This window comes from Prionailurus bengalensis, chromosome D4 (genome assembly GCF_016509475.1).
Source record: "Prionailurus bengalensis isolate Pbe53 chromosome D4, Fcat_Pben_1.1_paternal_pri, whole genome shotgun sequence".
In the NCBI taxonomy this organism is placed as follows: Eukaryota; Metazoa; Chordata; class Mammalia; order Carnivora; family Felidae; genus Prionailurus; species Prionailurus bengalensis.
Genome location: NC_057359.1, coordinates 86,573,194 through 86,591,998, shown reverse-complemented (window position 1 = coordinate 86,591,998; position 18,805 = coordinate 86,573,194). Strand labels below are relative to the sequence as shown.

General features: G+C 55.8%; 1 protein-coding gene across 1 annotated transcript in view; it reads left to right on the top strand.

Annotated features, from left to right (window-relative positions):
* Window positions 1-8,172: 8,172 nt before the first annotated feature.
* ENG (endoglin) overlaps window positions 8,173-18,805 on the top strand; it is a 31,706-nt gene continuing 21,073 nt past the window's right edge. Inside the window, exons 1-2 of the mRNA XM_043565941.1 lie at window positions 8,173-8,808; window positions 17,221-17,363. Of these exons, the coding sequence (XP_043421876.1) occupies window positions 8,220-8,808; window positions 17,221-17,363 (732 nt within the window). The 5' untranslated portion in view covers window positions 8,173-8,219. The remainder of the gene's footprint in view (window positions 8,809-17,220; window positions 17,364-18,805) is intronic.

Genomic DNA, 18,805 nt, shown 5'->3' with positions numbered 1-18,805 from the left:
CACCGCAGAATCACTTTATGCGCTTAAAACAAGAAGCGGCTTGGGGCGCCTGGGTGGCGCAGTCGGTTAAGCGTCCGACTTCAGCCAGGTCACGATCTCGCGGTCCGTGAGTTCGAGCCCCGCGTCGGGCTCTGGGCTGATGGCTCGGAGCCTGGAGCCTGTTTCCGATTCTGTGTCTCCCTCTCTCTCTGCCCCTCCCCCGTTCATGCTCTGTCTCTGTCCCAAAAATAAATAAATGTTGAAAAAAAAATTAAAAAAAAAAACCAACAAAAAACAAGCGGCTTGAAAAAACACGGAAATGTAAAAGCTCCAGTGACCATCACCCGGTCCCTGCTACCACAGACACTCCCTTTGAGGGTGTCCTCTGTGCGTGTTTTCCAGAGCACCGGGCCGTGCTGGCAAGACAGGCTCATAAGCCGCCACCTGCTGGGATGTGCCCCCCCACCCTCCACCTCCAGCGCCAGGAGGGGGCCCATGCTCACAAAACTGAGATCAGTTTTCAGCAGCTGAGTGCACAGGGGTCCCCTGGTGGCAGCGGGTTCCTTGAGCTGGAGCTCTGGAGCGGGGCCTTGAACATTCCTTAGGAGCTCTCTTCACTGTAAGACAGGGCACGGAAGGGTAGAGGGAACAGCAGCTGAGTCACAGAGGCCTGTTGGATGGAATACAGGCGAGAAGGGGGTACAGTAGCAAGAGGCAAGCCCGGAGGGGCCAGATTTGCAGGGCCTTGAATGCCGACCCAAGCATCTAGTCTCTCCTCTAGGAGCAATGGGAGTCTCAGAAAGAGGATTTTTGTTTTGTTTTGTTTTGTTTTCAATGTTTATTTCTGAGAGAGAGAGAGCGTGAGCAGGAGAGGGGCAGAGAGAGAGGGAGACACAGAATTGGAAGCAGGCTCCAGGCTCTGAGCTGTCAGCACAGAGCCCGACGCGAGGCTCGAACCCACAAACCGTGAGATCATGACCTGAGCCGAAGTCGGACACTCAGCCGACTGAGTCACCCGGGTGCCCCATTAATGAAAAATTGTAAACAAATTGAAAATTGGAGGAAATAATACAGTGAACACCAACATACAGTAATTGTTATCATTTCCCTATATTTCCTCATTACTGTTTTACTTTTGACGACGTATTTGCAGCAAATTACAAATGAGAAAAATTCCACCCCTAAAGTATGACTCTAAAAAGCAAGGACATCTTCCTACCTAACCACAACTCAGAGCTTCAATAACACTAAGTTAACACTAATATCATAATATATAATAGTCCACATGCAACTTGCCCCAAAGGTCCCCAAAACGCATCTTTGTTGAAATCAGGGTGCAACCCAGGACCCCACGCCGCAGTCGGGTGCGATATTTGTCAGGCCTCTGTCAACCAGGATGGCCCTGCTCTGGTGATGACACAGGCCTGTGGCGGGACCAGTTGTCCCGCAGAAAACTCCTTCCAGATTCACCCTTTGCTTCCTTCTGGTGTCGTCCCACCTTCTCCTCCATCCCCTAAATTTCTTGGAAACTGGAAGGTAGTTGTAAAGGCATCATAGATTCAGGCTCAGCCTCGGAGACAAGAACACCTAAGGGATGAGGCCCAGGAAGGACTTTAAACCCGGGGAGGGGAGGGGAGGGGATGGTGGGGGCGCCTGGCTGGCTCAGTCGGTTAAGCGTCTCTTGATTTTGGCTCAGGTCATGACCTCGTGGTTCATGAGATCGGGCCCCATGTCGGGCTCTGTGCTGCCAGGTGCAGAGCCCGCTGGGGATTCTCTCTCTCCCTCTCCCTCAAAATAAATAAACAAACACTAAAAACAACAACAGGCAGGGGACCAGAACTGCGTGCACCCAGGCTTCCTGTGCAAGCAAATCTCCCGGGTCTGGTTAAAAAGCTGATGCTGCTTCAGCAGGGCTGGTCTGGGCAGCGAGGCTCAGCTCCTGGTCCGTGGCCCACACTTTGGGTAGCTCAGGGAGAACCTGCTCAGCGGAGGCCCGGACCCTGGGGGTGGGGAGGAGAGAGAGTCTCCGGGGTCAGGGAGCACGAGTGCTCATCCGCTAGCGTGGGCTGGGAGGTGGGTGTGGCACTGGATCCAGACAGGAGACAGTCCCCCTGTCACACTCTTCACGTCTCTAGGGACGCTCCAGGCAACAGCTTTGTCCCAAAGTGCCGGAACATTATGACCAGCCAGAGACCTCAGGGTCTCAGAGAGAGAGTGCTCTGCGGGGGTGGTGGCCTCAGATGCCCCCCCGGCTGGACTGCGCCCCTAAGTCTTGGCCTCAAGGGCCCTGAGGGCCTGGCCGGAGGCGCTGAAGTGGGAGAGGAAGGAAGCGGGGAGCAGAGGAGGCCAAGGCTGCGGCCTCCCAGCCTCGAGAGGGGCCTCGAGTAAACAGGAAGGCCTGGCGGCTCCACAGTGGGGGGGCTTTGCAGGGGTGGGAGGCCAGAGCCCTACTGCACATGTGCAGCCTGTGACCACAGGGCTTCCTTGTTGGGGAAGCTGACCCAGAGAGGCGGTGTGACTTGTCCCAAGCCACACAGCAAAGCGGAGGCACAGGGCTAGACCCTCACCTGCCTCTCCTGATTCTTCTCTCTTCTTAGGGTTCTGGTTCAGGGTCTCTTGCCTGTGGTGCCCTCCATGGTTCATGGGGTGCTGGGTGAGTCTCTCCCCTTCGTGGGCCTCAGCTTCTCTTTCTATGAACCCTGAGCCCTATAACTTAGAGGTTCTAGGATCCTGGCCCAGTAGAATTCTTTCGCCTCCTAGGTGGTCCTCGTGGGCTCTTCAGACTTCGGGGAGTGGGTTTCATCAGAAAAGCCAACCTGTACTTGGGGAGTGACAGGGAGACTCTGAGGGACTTCTCTCTTCTGGAACACAGCAGCGTCTGGCGGGACCACTGACCCTTGTGACCACCATGTACCCTTGGGGGGTCATTCCCCCCTCATCAGAGACCCTGTCCTTGGGCTCAGAATGCTTCCAGCACCCATCCCCTGGCACCTGAGGATCACAACGTATGCACAGCCCGTTCATGTATCCCCATCAGTACTTAGCCAAACACCTCCCACGGGCCGGGCACTATTGGAAGTGATGGGCGTTTGGTAGCGAACAGAGCAAGGCCCTCGCCCTCATGGAACTTGTGTTCTCGAGAGGGAGACGGACAAAGTAAACACTGTATAGTGTGTCAGATGGAGACCAGTTGCTGACGTGAGGAGGGGGCTATTTTAACGGCAACAGTTGCGGAAGTCCTCACTGACCGTGCGACATTCGATCTGTGGTTTAAGAATGAGGAGCGAGCGCCCTGGGCTTATCCAGGGGAACAGGGTTTCAGAGAGAGGGAATGGCAAGTGCAAAGGCCCTGAGGTGGGCATGTGCTTGGCGCATTCAAGGAACAGCACGGGAGGCCAGGGCGGCTGAGTGTGGGGGGCCAGGGGGAGAAGAGCAGAAGATGAGGCTGGAGAGGGGATGGGGAAGCCTCGCTGGCCATTTGAGGGGGCGGAGCAGAAGGGCTGGAATCTGACTTCACTTTAACAGCCTCCCTTTACTGTGTGCAGAATGGCCTGGGGTAAGCCGTGGGGGCGGGGGGGGGGGTGTGTGTGGCAAGGGAGCTCCATGAGGTGACTACAATATTCTAAGAGGTTCTGGTCCTGACCGGGGCAGTAGCTGTGGGGTAGTGGGAACCCCCCAAACCCTGGGAATTTGGGAGCGCCGCCACCAAGGTTTGCTTGTAGGTTGGACGAGAGGTCTGAGAGTCAAGGTTCACCTCAAAGCTTGAGCAATGAGAGGGGGGCGGAATCGTCACGTTCTGAAGATGGAGACACAGAGGCAGGAGCGCTTGGCAGAGAATCAGCAGAACGTGGTTTTGGACACGGGAAGTCTGAGCTGCTTATTCACAATCCAGGAGCCTGGAGCCTCGTGGGGGGGGGGGGGGGAGAGTTCTGGCTGGAAATAGAAAGCTGGGAGCCATCAGTATATAGAGGGTACTTAAAGCCATTTGTCTGGATGAGGGCGCCCAGAACAGCCCTTCTCAAGCTTAATGTGCACATGAGTGCCCTGGAGGTCTCGATAAAATGCAGGTTCTGAGTCAGCAGGTCTGGGTCAGGGCCAGAGAGAAGCTCTCAGGAGATATTAGGGCCGCACTTGACAGGCGGGGATCTAAGGCATCATCTTTTATGGCCAAGACCTGCTGGTGGATAATGAAACCAACAGAGGTGGCTTGTGATCAGTGTTTCAAAGAAAACGAGGCAAGATGGACGCGCATCATAAGGGCATATACATATGTTCACAAAACACTGGAATTGTTTGAGTCCGAGTCCCAGGATTTGTGCGGGGACACAACATCACGGTCCCCAAGGTTTGAGAAAACCCGACCCTGAAGTGAGGGTAAACAGAGAAGGGAAAAGGCCGAGTAAGGATGAGGAGGAACCAGCAAAGAGGCAGATAAGGCGACCAAGGAGACGGGAAGAACACCAGGATGGAATGCTCTAGAAGCTAAGGGAGGAACTACAGGCCCAGATTTGCTTTGCCCCAGCCCTGGTGTCGTGTGCACTTGAGTCTCCGTCTCCTCCGTTGTAAAATGGAGACGTGACAGTCTCAGCCTGTTAGGTGGCAGTAGGTTGGCACTTGGTCCAGGGCCGGGCAAGCTTTGTTCATGGGGGAGCGATTGCGCTTCTTGCCCCGGGCTTCCAGCTTCTCCAGGCCGGCAGGCTGCCATCCCCTTGTGCAGACGAAGAAACTGAGACCCGGAGCATAGAAAAGTCTTGCCCGAGGCCACCGGAGACCGAGTCTGCACACCCTGACCCCAGTCCCGTGCTCTCTTTCCTGTGCACCCACTTTCTCCCTTGTCCTTGCGGGTTTGGCCCGGGTGTTCCAACAGCCCCTGGCTCCCGGCCGATGCTGGAGACAGACAGCCGCCTGGGGGGGTCCCTGGGGATTGCCTAAAATTCCTCCTGTGGCTGGTGGCCAAGGCAGACGTGCTGATCCCTTCCTGCAGCTCTGGCCTTCCCAGCCAGCCAGGAGGAGGAAGCAGCAGAATTTGTGCACCTGCCCATTGTAGGGTTGAGGCGCAGGGGCCTGGCCATTGGCCACATGTCTCTTTGGCGTGTGGCTAGGCGGCACCTGAACGCATTTGTATCAGTCAGGGCCCCAGCAGGAAACAGATGGCACGCTCCAATGGGATAATTTGAGAATTTAATGGAGGGTCTGTTTACGCAGGTGTAGACAGGGTGTAGGGAAACCACGAGGGACAGGGCAGAGCCCAGGGCTGGCAGCAGTGTGGGCCATGACCACCCTCGGCCTGGAGAGGGCCTGGTCAGCGCTGTGGCCTTCAGCGGAGTGATCCAGCAGGGAAAACGTCCGAGGAATGAATCCTACCCGCCCGGCCCCCTCCGCCTTCCTCTCTGTGATCTGTGCAGGGCTGAGGGGAACAGGAGGCAGCAGATGTGTCCGTCGAGATGGAGAACACATCTGGGGGCAAACGGACGATGGCTAACCCAAGGTCTGTCCCCAGGTGTGAGACCATATGTAACCGTCAAGCTTTCCAGGGACAGGCAACCCAGATTGAGGACTGGCTTCTTCCACTGAGGAACAGGAAGCAAGGCCCGCCTCTTTGTACCTCAATTTCCCTATGCCTCCCCAGGCCCCGCCCCTGCCTTATCTTTCTGAATACGTCGGGCTTTCGATAAATATATCTGAAGGCCCAAAGGGTCCTGGGCTCTGTGCCGGGGACACAGCAGTGCAGAGGCATCACAATTCCCCCACAAGGGGCTTCCAGTCAAGCGCAGAGACTTTAACACAATCCCACACAGACTAGGGCGTGGTGGGGAGGCCCAGGGTGCTGTGGGAACTTCAGGGTGATCTCCTCGCCACAGCTGGGGGTCCCGATCTCCTCCTTCCTCCACGAGGTCTCTGGGGCCAGGGCTCCAGACCCTTCCATAACCGCCTATAGGTTTTTCTGTCCCTGGAAGTTTCCTGTAAGTTCTTCCTTGTGTCTGCCTGCAGCCTCTCCTGCTTTCTAGAGCAGTGGGTCTTGTGTATAAAGTGGGTGGAGATGGGTTGTGTAGCGTAGGGAGGAAGTGAGAAGGAGGAAGGTTTGGGGAGAGCCTCCCCTGGGGTCCTTGCTACGGCCTGGGATGGCCATCGCCCTGTGACAGCCACAGCGACATCTGTCTTCTCCACATTCAGCGAAGGAGGAGGTGAGCTTGGAGCCAGGCAGTCAGTCCCGAGGTCTCCACTTTCCAGCTGGCGGTCAGGCAGACTTCAGGGAGCCTTGGGTTCCTCTTCCGTAAATGGTTTGATGTCACTGGCCTCCAGGGGTGGCTGTGAGGATTCAGAGCTGATAAGGTGACCGCCTAGGGCGGAGCCTGGTGCCCTGGGGAGTTCAGCCCCTGGGGCTGGATTAACTAACTGTCCCTGGGGTACAGACTCCTGTTCCGAGGGCCTGGGGAAACCTCGCCGCCACCTTTGGCCTTGTGGTGCCCACCTCCCCATCTCCGCACCCGCCGGGACAGGCAGAGGAGTGGTCACTCTCCGGGTGGCCCCATCTTCCCCATCACAGCCTTCCTGCCTGCCGGGCACGGATGGGTCCCCCATGACCCCACACCTATGCGTCACCAGAAACGGGCCGGGCAGCTGCAGGGGTCTGACGGCGAACCTTCCCCCTATCCCCGCCCAAGGAGCCACGCCCACACTCCCCACGCCCCTGTGTCAGTTCCTGCAGAGACAACCACACTCCTGCTCTCTCCCTCCAGAGGCCCCCAGGGCTCCTGCCTTCTCCTCCCTCCCGGGGCCTCCATTTCTCCATCTGTGACCCAGGACAAGTATAAACAGAAAGGCCTCCTGGCCCCATCCCTTCTGTGGGTCCTGCCAGCACACCCCACAATTTGTCTTCTCAAAGCCGGCACCTTCTGCTCCAGAACCCTCCATGACTCCCCCTACCCTTCAGGATCAAGTCCTGGCCTTCAAGCACCCCCCCACACACACCGCCCCCCTCAGAGCCTGCCTCTCCAGGCTTCCTGTCCCAACCACACTCCCTGCTTGTCCCGCAAGTTGTCCAACCACTTCCTGCCTCTGTGCCCCTCTCTGCCATGGGTCCCCGGCCCCATGTACCCTCTTTACCCATTTCTTCTACACCCTACCCCCTACTCCCCCAGTCCTTCAAAGGCCAGGCAGCTCAGGCTTTCTTTGAGCTCCCTTGGCCTGACCCTAGGGGCTACCTGTGACTAAAACCATGGGGAGCACACAGTTGGCGTTTACTATTTGCAAGATGAACAAGGGACTGCTCTGGGGATTGTCTCCCAGGCTCAGGGAGCACCGATGGGGGAGCACTTCCTGAGTCAGGCCCAGGCTCAGCGCTGTAGTGCCCTGACCTCCCAAAATCTCACAGCAGGCTGGTGAGGAAGGCACGGCTGTGTCCACTTTACAAACAGGGTAAAGGCTGTGGAGACTTGCTCAAGACCTCGTAGCTCAGAGCAAGGAGAGCAGGTTTTGAATCCAGGACCATCTGACTTCAGAAAGGAGATTACAGGGGCAGCTGGGTGGTTCAGTCAGTTAAGCATCCAACTTCGGCTCAGGTCACGATCTCGCGGTCTGTGAGTTCGAGCCCTGCATAGGGCTGTGTGCTGGCAGCTCGGAGCCTGGAGCCTGCTTCAGATTCTGTATCTCCCTCTCTCTCTGCTCCTCCCCTGTTCACGCGCTGTGTGTGCGTGTGTGTGCATGTGTGCGTGTGTGTGTGTCTCTCTCTCTCAAAAATAAATAAACTTAAAAAGAAAGGACAGTACAGAGGGTCCCTCTTTCGTTTGGGGCTATCTCTTGTCCCTGGAGGATTTTCCACCCGTGGAAGGGGGCAGACCCAATGTACCCCTGCCCTCCCTGGGCCCTGAGACCTCAGCCCCAGCTGCCACTTGGGAGAGTGTTCCTTCCCTATCCTGGGCCTCAGTTTCCCTGCCTGCAAAACAGGGAATGACGAGCCAGTGTCAGGCTTATACGTAAGGCACTTTTGGTGCGGAGTGACACCTGTGTGAATCCCACCTCCACCATCTTCTTGGGCCAGTTATCTCACCACATCAGGCCTCTGTTTCCTCATCTGCAAAATGGGAACATCGGAGTTCATGGGACTAGGAGCTCCAGCTGAGCCTCCTTGGCCAGGGCCCGGCCCCGGAAAGGTCTCCCGGGTAGGCTGTCAGGGTGATTATTTTCATCTGTCGGCTGGGGGCTGCCGGAGGCGCCCCACCAGCCCTGGAGAGGGTGGGATGGGGGAGCGGGGTGTGTGGGGGAGACAAGCCTGGAGCCTGGGCCCTCCCACCCCACTGCCTCCTCCCCCCTGCCTCAGGGCCCCCCACCCAGCGACACAGCCCGTGGCACTTCCTCTCCCCGCCTGGCAGGCCGCCTGGCCCGGCCCCTTCTCTAAGGAAGCGCATTTCCTGCCTCCCCGGGCCAGGCTGGATGAGCCGGGAGCTCCCCACCGCTGCCGCTCATACCCTTGCTCCTATCTGCGTCCCCGGGCCAGGGCTGTGTCGCAGCTGCCGTCCACGGGAGCCCAGCACCCCCTCCCCGTTCATCCTTCAGCCAGCGACCCCCGGCCCTGCGCCCCTGTGCCCACTTCTCCTGACCCCTCGGCCGCCACCTCAGAAGGCTGGAGCAGGGACGCCACCGCTCCGGCCGCCTGTTCCCCTTGGGTCCCCGCTCGCGCCCACGCCGGCCCCCACGCCCGCCTGCAGCCCTGCCCCTGGACACCGGATAAGGCCCGGCGCACAGACCCCCAGCTGGACAGCATGGACCGCGGCACGCTTCCCCCCGTTGTCGCCTTGCTGCTGGCCGTCTGCAGCCTCAGACCGACAAGTAGGTGTCCAGGGACCCCGGGTGGGGAGACTTGGCCCCAAGTGTTCCCGGCCTCTGGCCTGGTCCCAAGCTCATGCCCAGTGGGGCCGTCCGAGGGGGTTTGGACAGCCCCAGATGGACACCATAGGGTGACGAACCATCCTGGTTTGGCAGAACGACGAACATTCAGCCCTGAAAGTCTCAAACACGGATGAGTTATTTACCTTTACCTTAACCTTGGCCTCTAGCCTCCCAGCTATGTCCAGTTTCTCCCCAAGAAGCCCAGGTCCCAGAATGCTTGCTGTGCAGCCCTGGGAGAGTCTCCTGCCCTCTCTGAGCCTAAGTTCCTGTCTGAAGAACCTGTGGAAAGGAGGGCGTGTGGATTCCCAGCACTAGGGCACTTGGTTCGCATCTCGTGTGGTTGCTTCCTCGCGGTGTGATGTTGGGGGTGGGAATAGAACTCCTCCTGGGCTGTGGCGATGGTCGGTGGTGAGGCCAGTCTTGTAGAGAGAGTTCTCCGGAAGGCTGGAGGGTCCTGTGTTGTTTACTGTGGCTGTATGATTAGCTTTAAACTCCTGCCCCCTCGCCTCTCCGGGGCCTGTGAGTGGCTCCCAGAATGCTCTTGAACTTAGCGCTCTCCCTCTGCCTCTACTTACCCCCGCCTCCTTGAAATGCTGCCGGGTGGGGGCACGACCCCGGACTAGGGGTTTTGTGGGAGTTCCTCAGCCTGGGGGGTTTTCCAGGTGGTCTTGGCTCTCGGCCTTCTGAAACTGACCAGATGAGTGGCCGTGAGAAGCTGGGGGCTCCCAACCCCTCATCCCACTCATGTGGGCCTCTGTGTGCCCGCCTAAAACCAGGGGACAGCTCCTGTGGGCACCCCTTCACCCATGGTGCATCTAGGAACTCCCTAGAAGATCTGGGGGTGTGGTGGGGAGAACATAAGGGAAGAGCACAGCAGTGACCCCCCTCCCCACCTGATTCCACCTGTGGCATTTTAAACCCCCTACCCCCTACCACTGCCTCACTGATCACAGGAAACTGTCTCAGACATTAAGTGACCTAGCATGAATTTGACCTGGGGCTTGTGGCTCCTAACCACGTGTACTAAGCAAGCTCCCCCCCTCCCCCCATGTAGCTCCTAGCAACCCTGCAAGATGGCCGCCTTTATCTCCCCATTTTATAGGAGAGGAAGTAGAGGCTGTGACCTGCCAAGTTCACACAGCCCAGACAGAAGCCTACCCGAGCTGCGCAACGGTCCCCAGGCTGCCCTGTCTTTCTCCCGCCTCCCCCACACTTCTAGCTTGATAACACTCTCTTCTTCGTAATCATCCGAGAAAGATCCGTGTAGGCTCTGGTTTTCCTGGATGGAAGGCAGGGGTGTGCTGGAAAATAATTAGCAACAGGGGTGGAGGGTGTGGGGGATAGCATTTTGTCAATGTCCAGGGTGTAAATGTTCCCACGTGGCTGAATTCAAGCTCCCAACTCCCCAAACTTGAAGTCAGGATGCAAGGTCCAGAAGTGCCTTTGTCTGGCACGCCAAAGATGGGACAGACAGAGATAACCTCAAGAGCGTGGATCGAGTGAAATGGAGTAAAATAAGTAGGAAGTAATGAGTTTTGCTCTTTGTTACCATTAAAAATACATAATTTATGGGGCGTCTGGGTGGCTCAGTCGGTTGAGCAGCCGACTTCGGCTCAGGTCACGATCTCGCGGTCCGTGGGTTCGAGCCCCGCATCAGGCTCTGGGCTGACGGCTCGGAGCCTGGAGCCTGTTTCGGATTCTGTGTCTCCCTCTCTCTGACCCTCCCCCGTTCATGCTCTGTCTCTCTCTGTCTCAAAAATAAATAAACGTTAAAAAAATTTTTTAAAAATACATAATTTATTTGTAAGCTTTATAACGTTTAATTTTTTTAAGATTTTATTTTTTTAATTTTTATTTTTTTGAGAGAGCGTGCTCACACGAGGTGGGGGTGGGCAGAAGGGGGAGGGAGAGAGAGAGTCTTAAACGCTCTCCGTGTTCAGCGAGGATCCCGACTCGAGGCTTAATCCCATGACTTCGGGTTCCTGATCTGAGCCAAAATCAAGAGTCAGACGCTTAACCGACTGAGCCACCCAGGCGCCCCTAAGATTTTATTTTTATTTATTGTTATTTTTAAAGTTTATTTATGTTGAGAGAGGGAGAGGGTGCGTGCACAAGCAGGGGAGGAACAGAGAGAGGGAGAGAGAGAATCCTAAGCAGGCTCCAGGATGTCAGCACGGAGCCTGATGTGGGGCTCGATCTCACAAATCGTGAGATTGTGACCTGAGCCACAATCAAGAGTCAAGATGCTTAACTGGCTGAACTACCCAGGCCCCCCTATTTATTTATTTTTAAGTTTATTTGTTTATTTTGACAGAGACAGAGACCGTGCAAGTGGGGGAGGGGCAGAGAGAGGGGGAGCAGAGAATCCCAACCCCAAGAATCTGACCTGGGGCCCAAACTGGGCTCAAACCTACAACCCCGAGATCAAGATTCACATGCTCCCTCAACTGAGCCAGCCAGGCACCCCAAAATTTAATTTTTAATAATGGCTGTGTTTAACAGCCAGTTGGAAAAACGGATGACTTATATCATTCTGCTCCTGTGAACAGGTACCAGCACCCTGCTGGTGATCACAGGGCTCAAGGACATTCCAAACCATCCAGCTCAATTCATTTACCATCTGTGGCCCATGGAAGGCAGATGGGGGGCCTGGGTTAAGGTGTAGAACCCAGATCTCCACGCTGGGGATGGGGTGGGAGTGACCTTCACATCCTCAATCAGGCCAGAGAGGGTAAAAATGGGTCCAAGACGAGTCCAAGAATGGGTCCAGCCTTCTGGAAACACAGCTTGGCAGAATCTCTCAAAACCGTACTATGTGTAACAGCTCAGCCTTCAGCTCTATGGAGCTGTTTGCCCAACTCCATAAAGATTTGTCCAACTCCAAAATAAACTGTATGGTCCACAGGTACCTGGAACAAAAACCCAACTGGAAACCACCCAAATGTCCATCAGCCTGGGTCCTATCCAATGAATTATTTTTTTTGTTTTTGTTTTTTTCTATCAAATGAATTATTATGCAGTGCAATACCATGCAGCCAAAACCAAGAAAAAGCTAAATCTATACACTGTTGTGGACAGATGTCTGGGACGCAGCATTAGATGTTCAAATGGCCATGACTCCATCTCTGTGAGAATAAAACAGTAATAGGGGCGCCTGGCTGGCTCAGTCGGTGGAACGTGCGACTCTTGATTTCAGGGTTGTGAGTGTAGAGATGACTTAAAAATAAAACCTTAAAAAGAAAAAAAAAGAAGAAAACAGTAATAATGCATAGTATGCATGGATAAACTTCCAACATCCCTGCTCTCCAGCACAAGGTTTCTCCAGGCAATTAATTGTCTTACAGACAAGAATTGGATGCTTGGGGCACCTGGGTGGTTCAGATGGCTAAGCGTCCGGACTCTTGAGTTCGGCTCAGCTCATGATCTCACAGTTCGTGAGATCAAGCCCTGCATCAGGCTTTGTGCTGACAGTGCAGCGCCTGCTTGGGATTCTCTCTCTCCCTCTCTCTCTCTCTCTGCCCCTCTCCCACTCATGCTCTCTCTGTCTCAAAAATAAGTAAACATTAAAAAAAAAAAAAGAATTGGATGCTTAACTGACTGAGCTCCCCAAGTGCCCCATCATGTAGGTTTTTAAAGAGCAATTTAGTTATATATTCACTTTGGGCTCCTCCTTAAAGAAAATAGATAATGGGAAAAAAATCACTTCCCGAGTTCTTTTATTAATGTAGGCGTTGTGAACATGCTGGTGGGTTGCTTACTAGTTTTTGTCTAGCTTGTTAAGGTAATTTTCATGCAAATGAATCAACATTTGGGAGTCTTGGTTACCCTTCTTATGCCCCAGAAGGTTTCTATGTTGTCATGTAGACTCCATAACCACCCCATCGTGTTTCCAGAATGTTCTTCCCCTTAAATGTGCCATCCCGTCGTTTGGTGAATCTCATTGCTGAATATTTAGGTGGTTTCCCCTTGGAGGCTGGTTATAAATACCACCGCCGCGCACGTTTTTGGTACATGCACCTCTTCCTGTATTTTGGAGTATTTCACTTGGATAGAGTCCCAGAGGCGAGGATGCTGGGATTCGAGGCCCATGTTGGGTGGCTGGGACCAAAGAGTGTTTCCGAAGTGTGGACAAGCCTACACTGAGGGTTGGGACAGAGATGGGACTTGGAGCCCTGTGCTGCCTACCACCTGTGCGGGGATCTGGGGTTCTCTGGAGAGGGGGCTAGTGACGCAGGACAGAGACCACAAATATCCATCCCTTAGAGCCTGCACTCCAGTGCACTTTCCCATTTGCCGGGAGGCAAAAGAGGAGATGTGTGAGCCAGGTGTCAGAGGACGAGACCCTGGGGACATGACCGTGGAGATTCTCTGTCATCTCAGCCAGACAGACAGTGACACTAAGACCCAGCTTTGGGACATCAGCCCCGGAGCCTGAAGAGGACCATCATCGGGGGTGGAGCTGACTTGATCCCTGGGACAGGGACAGGGGTGAAGGGACAAATGTGACTGCTGACATTGACTCAACACTCACTCTGTGCCAGACGCTGAACTATGCCTGATCTGTCCCATCAGACTCAAACTTCACCAAAGCCCAAAGAAGCAGACACTCCTGTCGCCCCCATTTGACAGCGGACGAGACTGGGGAACAGGCAGGCGGAGAGATCTGCTCACGCGGACCGCCCAGAAATGAGCAGCTGGAGCTTGAGCCTTGGGTCTAACCGCTGTGCGATACTGCCTGAGAGGAGGGGAGATTTGGTTCCCTTCCTGGCCTTACACTGACCCATCCAGCGAGAGTGTAACTGGATCGGTCCCGTCACAAAAGGGCTCTGAGAGTTGAACAGAAGTCGACCAAGAGGTCAAGTAAGGGAAGACCCTTGGTCTGGGAAAGAGCACGGCAGATGCAGGGAATGAGGTGTATTTGGACAAAAAGCTCACGTCTCCCCAGTGGGCATAAATAATCATGAGAGCAGTTGCCCGGTCTTGAGCAACCCCGCGCATCAGGAGCCCGCTTAGCGGGCAGGCGTCCTCTGACCAACTTTCTCAGCAAGTGGATGAGGAGGGTGTCGTGATTACCGTCATCTCCGTTGTGAAGATAGTAACACTGAGGCACGGAAAGGGAGCTGGGAGCTGGCAGAATCGGGACCTGAACGTTGGCATGTATCCCATCCCTGCCCTTGTCAATTCCGTGGTAGGTTGTGGAGTGTGGACTTGACCCTGAGGGCGTTGAGCCACGGGAGAGGCTGGAGAAGGGAGAAGGGGGCGTTGGGGCGTCACTGGGGGGTGGCTGGGCTGGAAGCTGGGGAATGTGTGAGGCTGTAATTGGACCCTGAAAGGGGCAAAGGGTGGATGGGTGACTGAGGAAGAGGAAAAGCCTGTCAACAAGGCTCTGCCCCAGTATTATGAAATAATCACAGGTAGTGTGTTCAGAGTGCTTACGGGGCACCAGGCTCTTCACACGGCTGGGAAGTGGGTGCCGAGTGCACGAGCCGGATCGCCTGGGGTACAAACACAGGGCTCTGACACTTAATAGCTGGGCCACCTCGGGCAAACTCTTGCACCTTGCGGATCTCATCTCCCCATGCGTCCTGTGGTTACAATAACGGTACCCACCTGTAGGCCTGCTGCAAGGATCCAACGAATGAACTCCTGGGCAGCCTCGGAATGGTTCCTGGCTCTCAGTAAGCACGATGAAAGCTGTTTTGCAACCGGGGAAACCGAGGCTCAGAGAAGTTAGGCCTTCGCTCAAGGTGACCATCTTTTTTAAGGGGTAGGGCTGGGGTCTGACCCAGGCTGTCTGACTCTGGAGTTGCTTTTCTCGACCATTATTATTCTCTGTGGCCTTTCAAGGTGCCGGGGTGGCCATCTGGAAAGCGCCGAGGTGGCTCTATGCTCATGGGTGGGGCGGAGGAGGAAGGGGACAGAGGTGGGAAAGTGGCTCCTGGGTCTCTCGCTCAGGCCGGGTCACCCAGGCCCCTAGTGGCGCCTCCTCCAAGCCGGGTCCCGGGAGGCCCTGGCGTTTCCCTTGGTGCCAGGGGATTGTTTTCAGCTCTGTCTGGGCCCGCCTCCGGCTCCGGGAGACAGGCCCGGGCGTCATACTCCCGCCTGTCTCCCCATTCTCGTCTGCGGGGTGGGGGAGCCAGGATTCGAAAAGGCCCCAAAATAAATGGACCTCTTATCTGATCTCCCAGCCTGGCCCGTTATCTGATCATTACATAATGGCCAGGCCTGTGGCCTCTCCCGCTGACGGCATGGAGGAGGTGGCCCCGGGTGGCCCGGCAATCCAGGAGGAACTGGGGTTCCTGGAAGTCTGGGGAGGGGGCAGGGAAAGTCCCAAGGAAAGGAGGAAGGCACCGCGTTAATCTGCAGGCCAGACCCCAGGTCACTGTGGGGAGAGGTGGGTCCAAGGCCCAGCCTGGCTAGCCATGTGCCGTGTGATCTGCTCACGTCCTGCCTCTCCGGGCCTCAGTCTTCCCATCTGTATAGGAAGGGTTTGGACCAAGTCTGTGTTTGCTGATAGGCAGTGGGAGAGAGAGCGCTGAGGGGCACTGAGGGGCCTAGTGGGCCACCAGGGGGTGGGACAGCAGGAGGTGGGGTCAGCCCTCCCATCTGCTGGGGAGAGGGGGTCTGCTGGCCTGAGGCACCAGTGACCTCCCTGTCAGAGGTCCCTCACCTGCAGACTGCCCTTTCCACCTCACCCCAACCTCCTCATGCAGTTCGTTCTTCTCCAGTGACGGAAGTCACTCAAATAACTGTAACCAAAAGAAATGCCACATGCCCTGTCTCATAACCTCTACGGGTTATGTGGGTTCTAATTATCGTTCCACAGACAAGGAAAATGAGGTCCAAAGCGGTGAAATCGTTACCGAAGCCACATAGCCAGTAAGCCCGGGCCGGAGATTCAAACCCAGGTCGGCCTGGCTCCAGGGACCCTGCCTTCAATCAAAATGTCATAAGACGCTTGCATTCTGATTCTTGCACGCAGGACAGGGCCAGGGCAAGGACGTATAAGGTGGGGCCCCCATAGCAGCCAAACGTCCTCGTCCTGAACTTCTCCTTCTCAACGTGCTGCCGGTGGATGGTATTGCCGTGACCAGGGACGGCCATCTTGAGTCCTTCTCTTCCCCCTGGGGGTCCTGAGCCCAGCAAGGCTGGCTTAGACAAAGACGGTCCAATAGCCTGGGATTCGGAAGAAGCCTCCCTAGCCCCCCTCCTCTGAGCTGGCGACGGCTGGACGTGCGGCCAGTCCCTCCGCGCCCATCTTTGATCTCCAAGAAAACAGGAAGTGAGCGCGACAAGATGGAGACACAAACTTCCAAACAGTCTCCCCTTCTCTGTCCTCCTTCCCTCCTCCGGAGCCCCCCCTTCCCCGGCACATTCCTTAGGACGAGGTGTAGGGGCCTCATTTCCTCTTCCTCCTCTGCTGGGTCAGGGTGAAATTCCATTCCCTTCCCTCAGGACCTGCGTTTCCGGGCGGCCCAGCGGCAGGCTCCGCGGCCCAGGCCTACTTCCCAGGGCCGCCCTCTGAACCTGGGCCGCCCTTCTGGCTCCCTCTGTCCCTCGGGGCCAGGAGACTCTCAACCCTCCTTGCCTCGTTCTTCCCAGCCCCCTCGAGGCACGGGAGGGAAGGTTTTCCTCTCCTGATCTCGGGCCTCGTATGTCTCCCTTTGGAGCGAGCCAGCCCGGAGGCTTGCGTGCGTGCATGCGTGAGCCCTTCCGCATAGCAAGGGTCGCCTGAGGTAGCAAATGAACATATAGGAGGCTCAGTGAAATTTGAATTTCAGGTAAACAATGAAAAAAATTTTAGTGTAAATATGTCCCGGGGTGCCTGGGCGGCTCAGTCGGTTAAGCGTCCAAGTCTTGATTTCGGCTCAGGGCATGATCATGGTTCGTGAGTTCAAGCCCTGTATCGGGCTCTGTGCTGACAGCGCAGAGCCTGCTTGGGATTCTGTCTCCCTCTCTCTCTCTGACCCTCCCCTACTCACTCTCTGTCTCGAAAATAGATAAATAAACATTAAAAAAATAGTGATATGTGTCCCATTTTATTATATTTAGGATATGCTTATACTTCTAAAAATTAATCATTTTTTAGTCAACTTTAACTGGGCATCCTGCATTTTCTCCGTCAACCCAACCCCCAGTAGCACTGTGAGCTCAGGCAAGAGACTTTTCCTTCCTGAGCCTCAGTTTCTCCATCTGTGGAATGGATATAATGATATCACCTCGTAGGGTAGCTGTGAGAAGGTAATAAAGCCCTCAGCCGGTGCCAAGCACCCAATAGGCATTCAGAGAGTGGGAACATTGTCACCACCTTATTCTTATCTGGGGCTCTCTCTGGCTGTGCTTCCCCAACAGGTCTTGCAGAAACTGTCCATTGTGACCTACAGCCTGTGGATGCCGAGGTGACATACGTCACGAGTCGGGTTCCTGAGGGCTGTGTGGCTCAGGTCCCCAACGCTACCCTTCAAGTCCACATTCTCTTCCTGGAGTCCTCAAGGGTAAGCGCCTGCTGGCAGGGCTGGGTGGGGCCCCAGAGAAAGGCCCGGGGCCAAGGGGATGAGGGGGGCCTTCCTTGCGGCTGTCCCTGGAGCAGTGGGTCACATCCTCACCAGGGCCCCTGCCAGGAGGGACACGTGGGCCTCTCACAGGGTCGGTAAGGGATGACATTTCTGGGGCCAGCATCACAGAGGTCTGCTGGATGCCACAAGACCCAGGTGGGAAGGGGGGTTTGGCCACTGAGTGGAGAAGAACCACGTGAGCAGTGAGACGAACCAGGTGAGCCACCCCCTGTGCACCTGCAACGGTGAGGATCTTGACGCTTCTCGGTGGACTGAGCTCCCCTCCGGGCAGCTTGGGCTTTGAGAAGGGCTTTCCCTCCGTGGAGTCCAAATCCCCCTCCCTGGAATGTCCCTCATTGAACATCTATGACCTGGCCAGGCAGCCCACAGAGATTGGACGGCGGGTGATGCCACCTTGGAGACCAGCGTCCCTCCTGAGACCCCTCCTGAGGTCCAGCGTTAGCTTAAGTCCCTCCTAATGATAATAACACACCGACCGAATGCTTATTATGCACTAAATTCTGTGCCAGAGTCTGTGTGAGGCTTCCTGTGTGCTAGGTACTGTTAGAGACCTACTAAGAGCCAGGACCTGAGTTCAACATCTTATGTGTGTTAAGCCTCCCAAGGGCCCATCTGTCACAGTCTGTTATTACCCCCACGTTTCAGAGGAGGAAACAGGCCTGGAGAGGCAAAGCAACATGCCCCAGGCCACAGTTCACACTAGATTCTGGGAGCCCCCACGCTAGGCTGTCTGTCACCTGGCTCCCCAGTTGGGTGTGTGTTCAGTGGGCATCTGGCCTGCCTGGGCCGGTAGCCACACCTGGCTGATGTGGCCTCAGGTCCTGAAAGCGATTTAGTGGTGTCAGCTCAGTGAACTTGTGGCCAAGCTGCCCCTGAAACTGTTAAGTTGCCCTGCATTTGTGTGGTGATAAGAGGGTGCCCAGACCACCAATATCGGGGGGGGCCTGCTCCCCACCGCCCTGCCTGCCACCGGGACTGCGGGCCTCGATAATCCCCAAGCCAAGATAGCGCCAAGCACATGTTATAGGGTTTTCGTAGCCATTGTAATTTTTTTCAAGTTTGGTGATGATATGGAAAATAAGATTGCCCTCTAGAAGTTTGTTTTGTTTGTTCTGATGATCAGGTCTCTGTACCTCCTCCGGGTGACTGGGCTCCCCCAACCCTAATCTTTCAACGAGGGGCCAGAGTCAGAGAAAAGTCCCCTGCCAAGTGCCCGGGTCAATGGGAAACAGATGTGTAGACAGTCAGCCAGGATCCGGATGATCGGTGCTTTCTTGGGGAGGGCAGAGCAGGACAGGGATACTCCAACTGCTGTGGGATTAGGCAGGGCTTCCTGGAGGAAGCAACAACACGAAGGATGG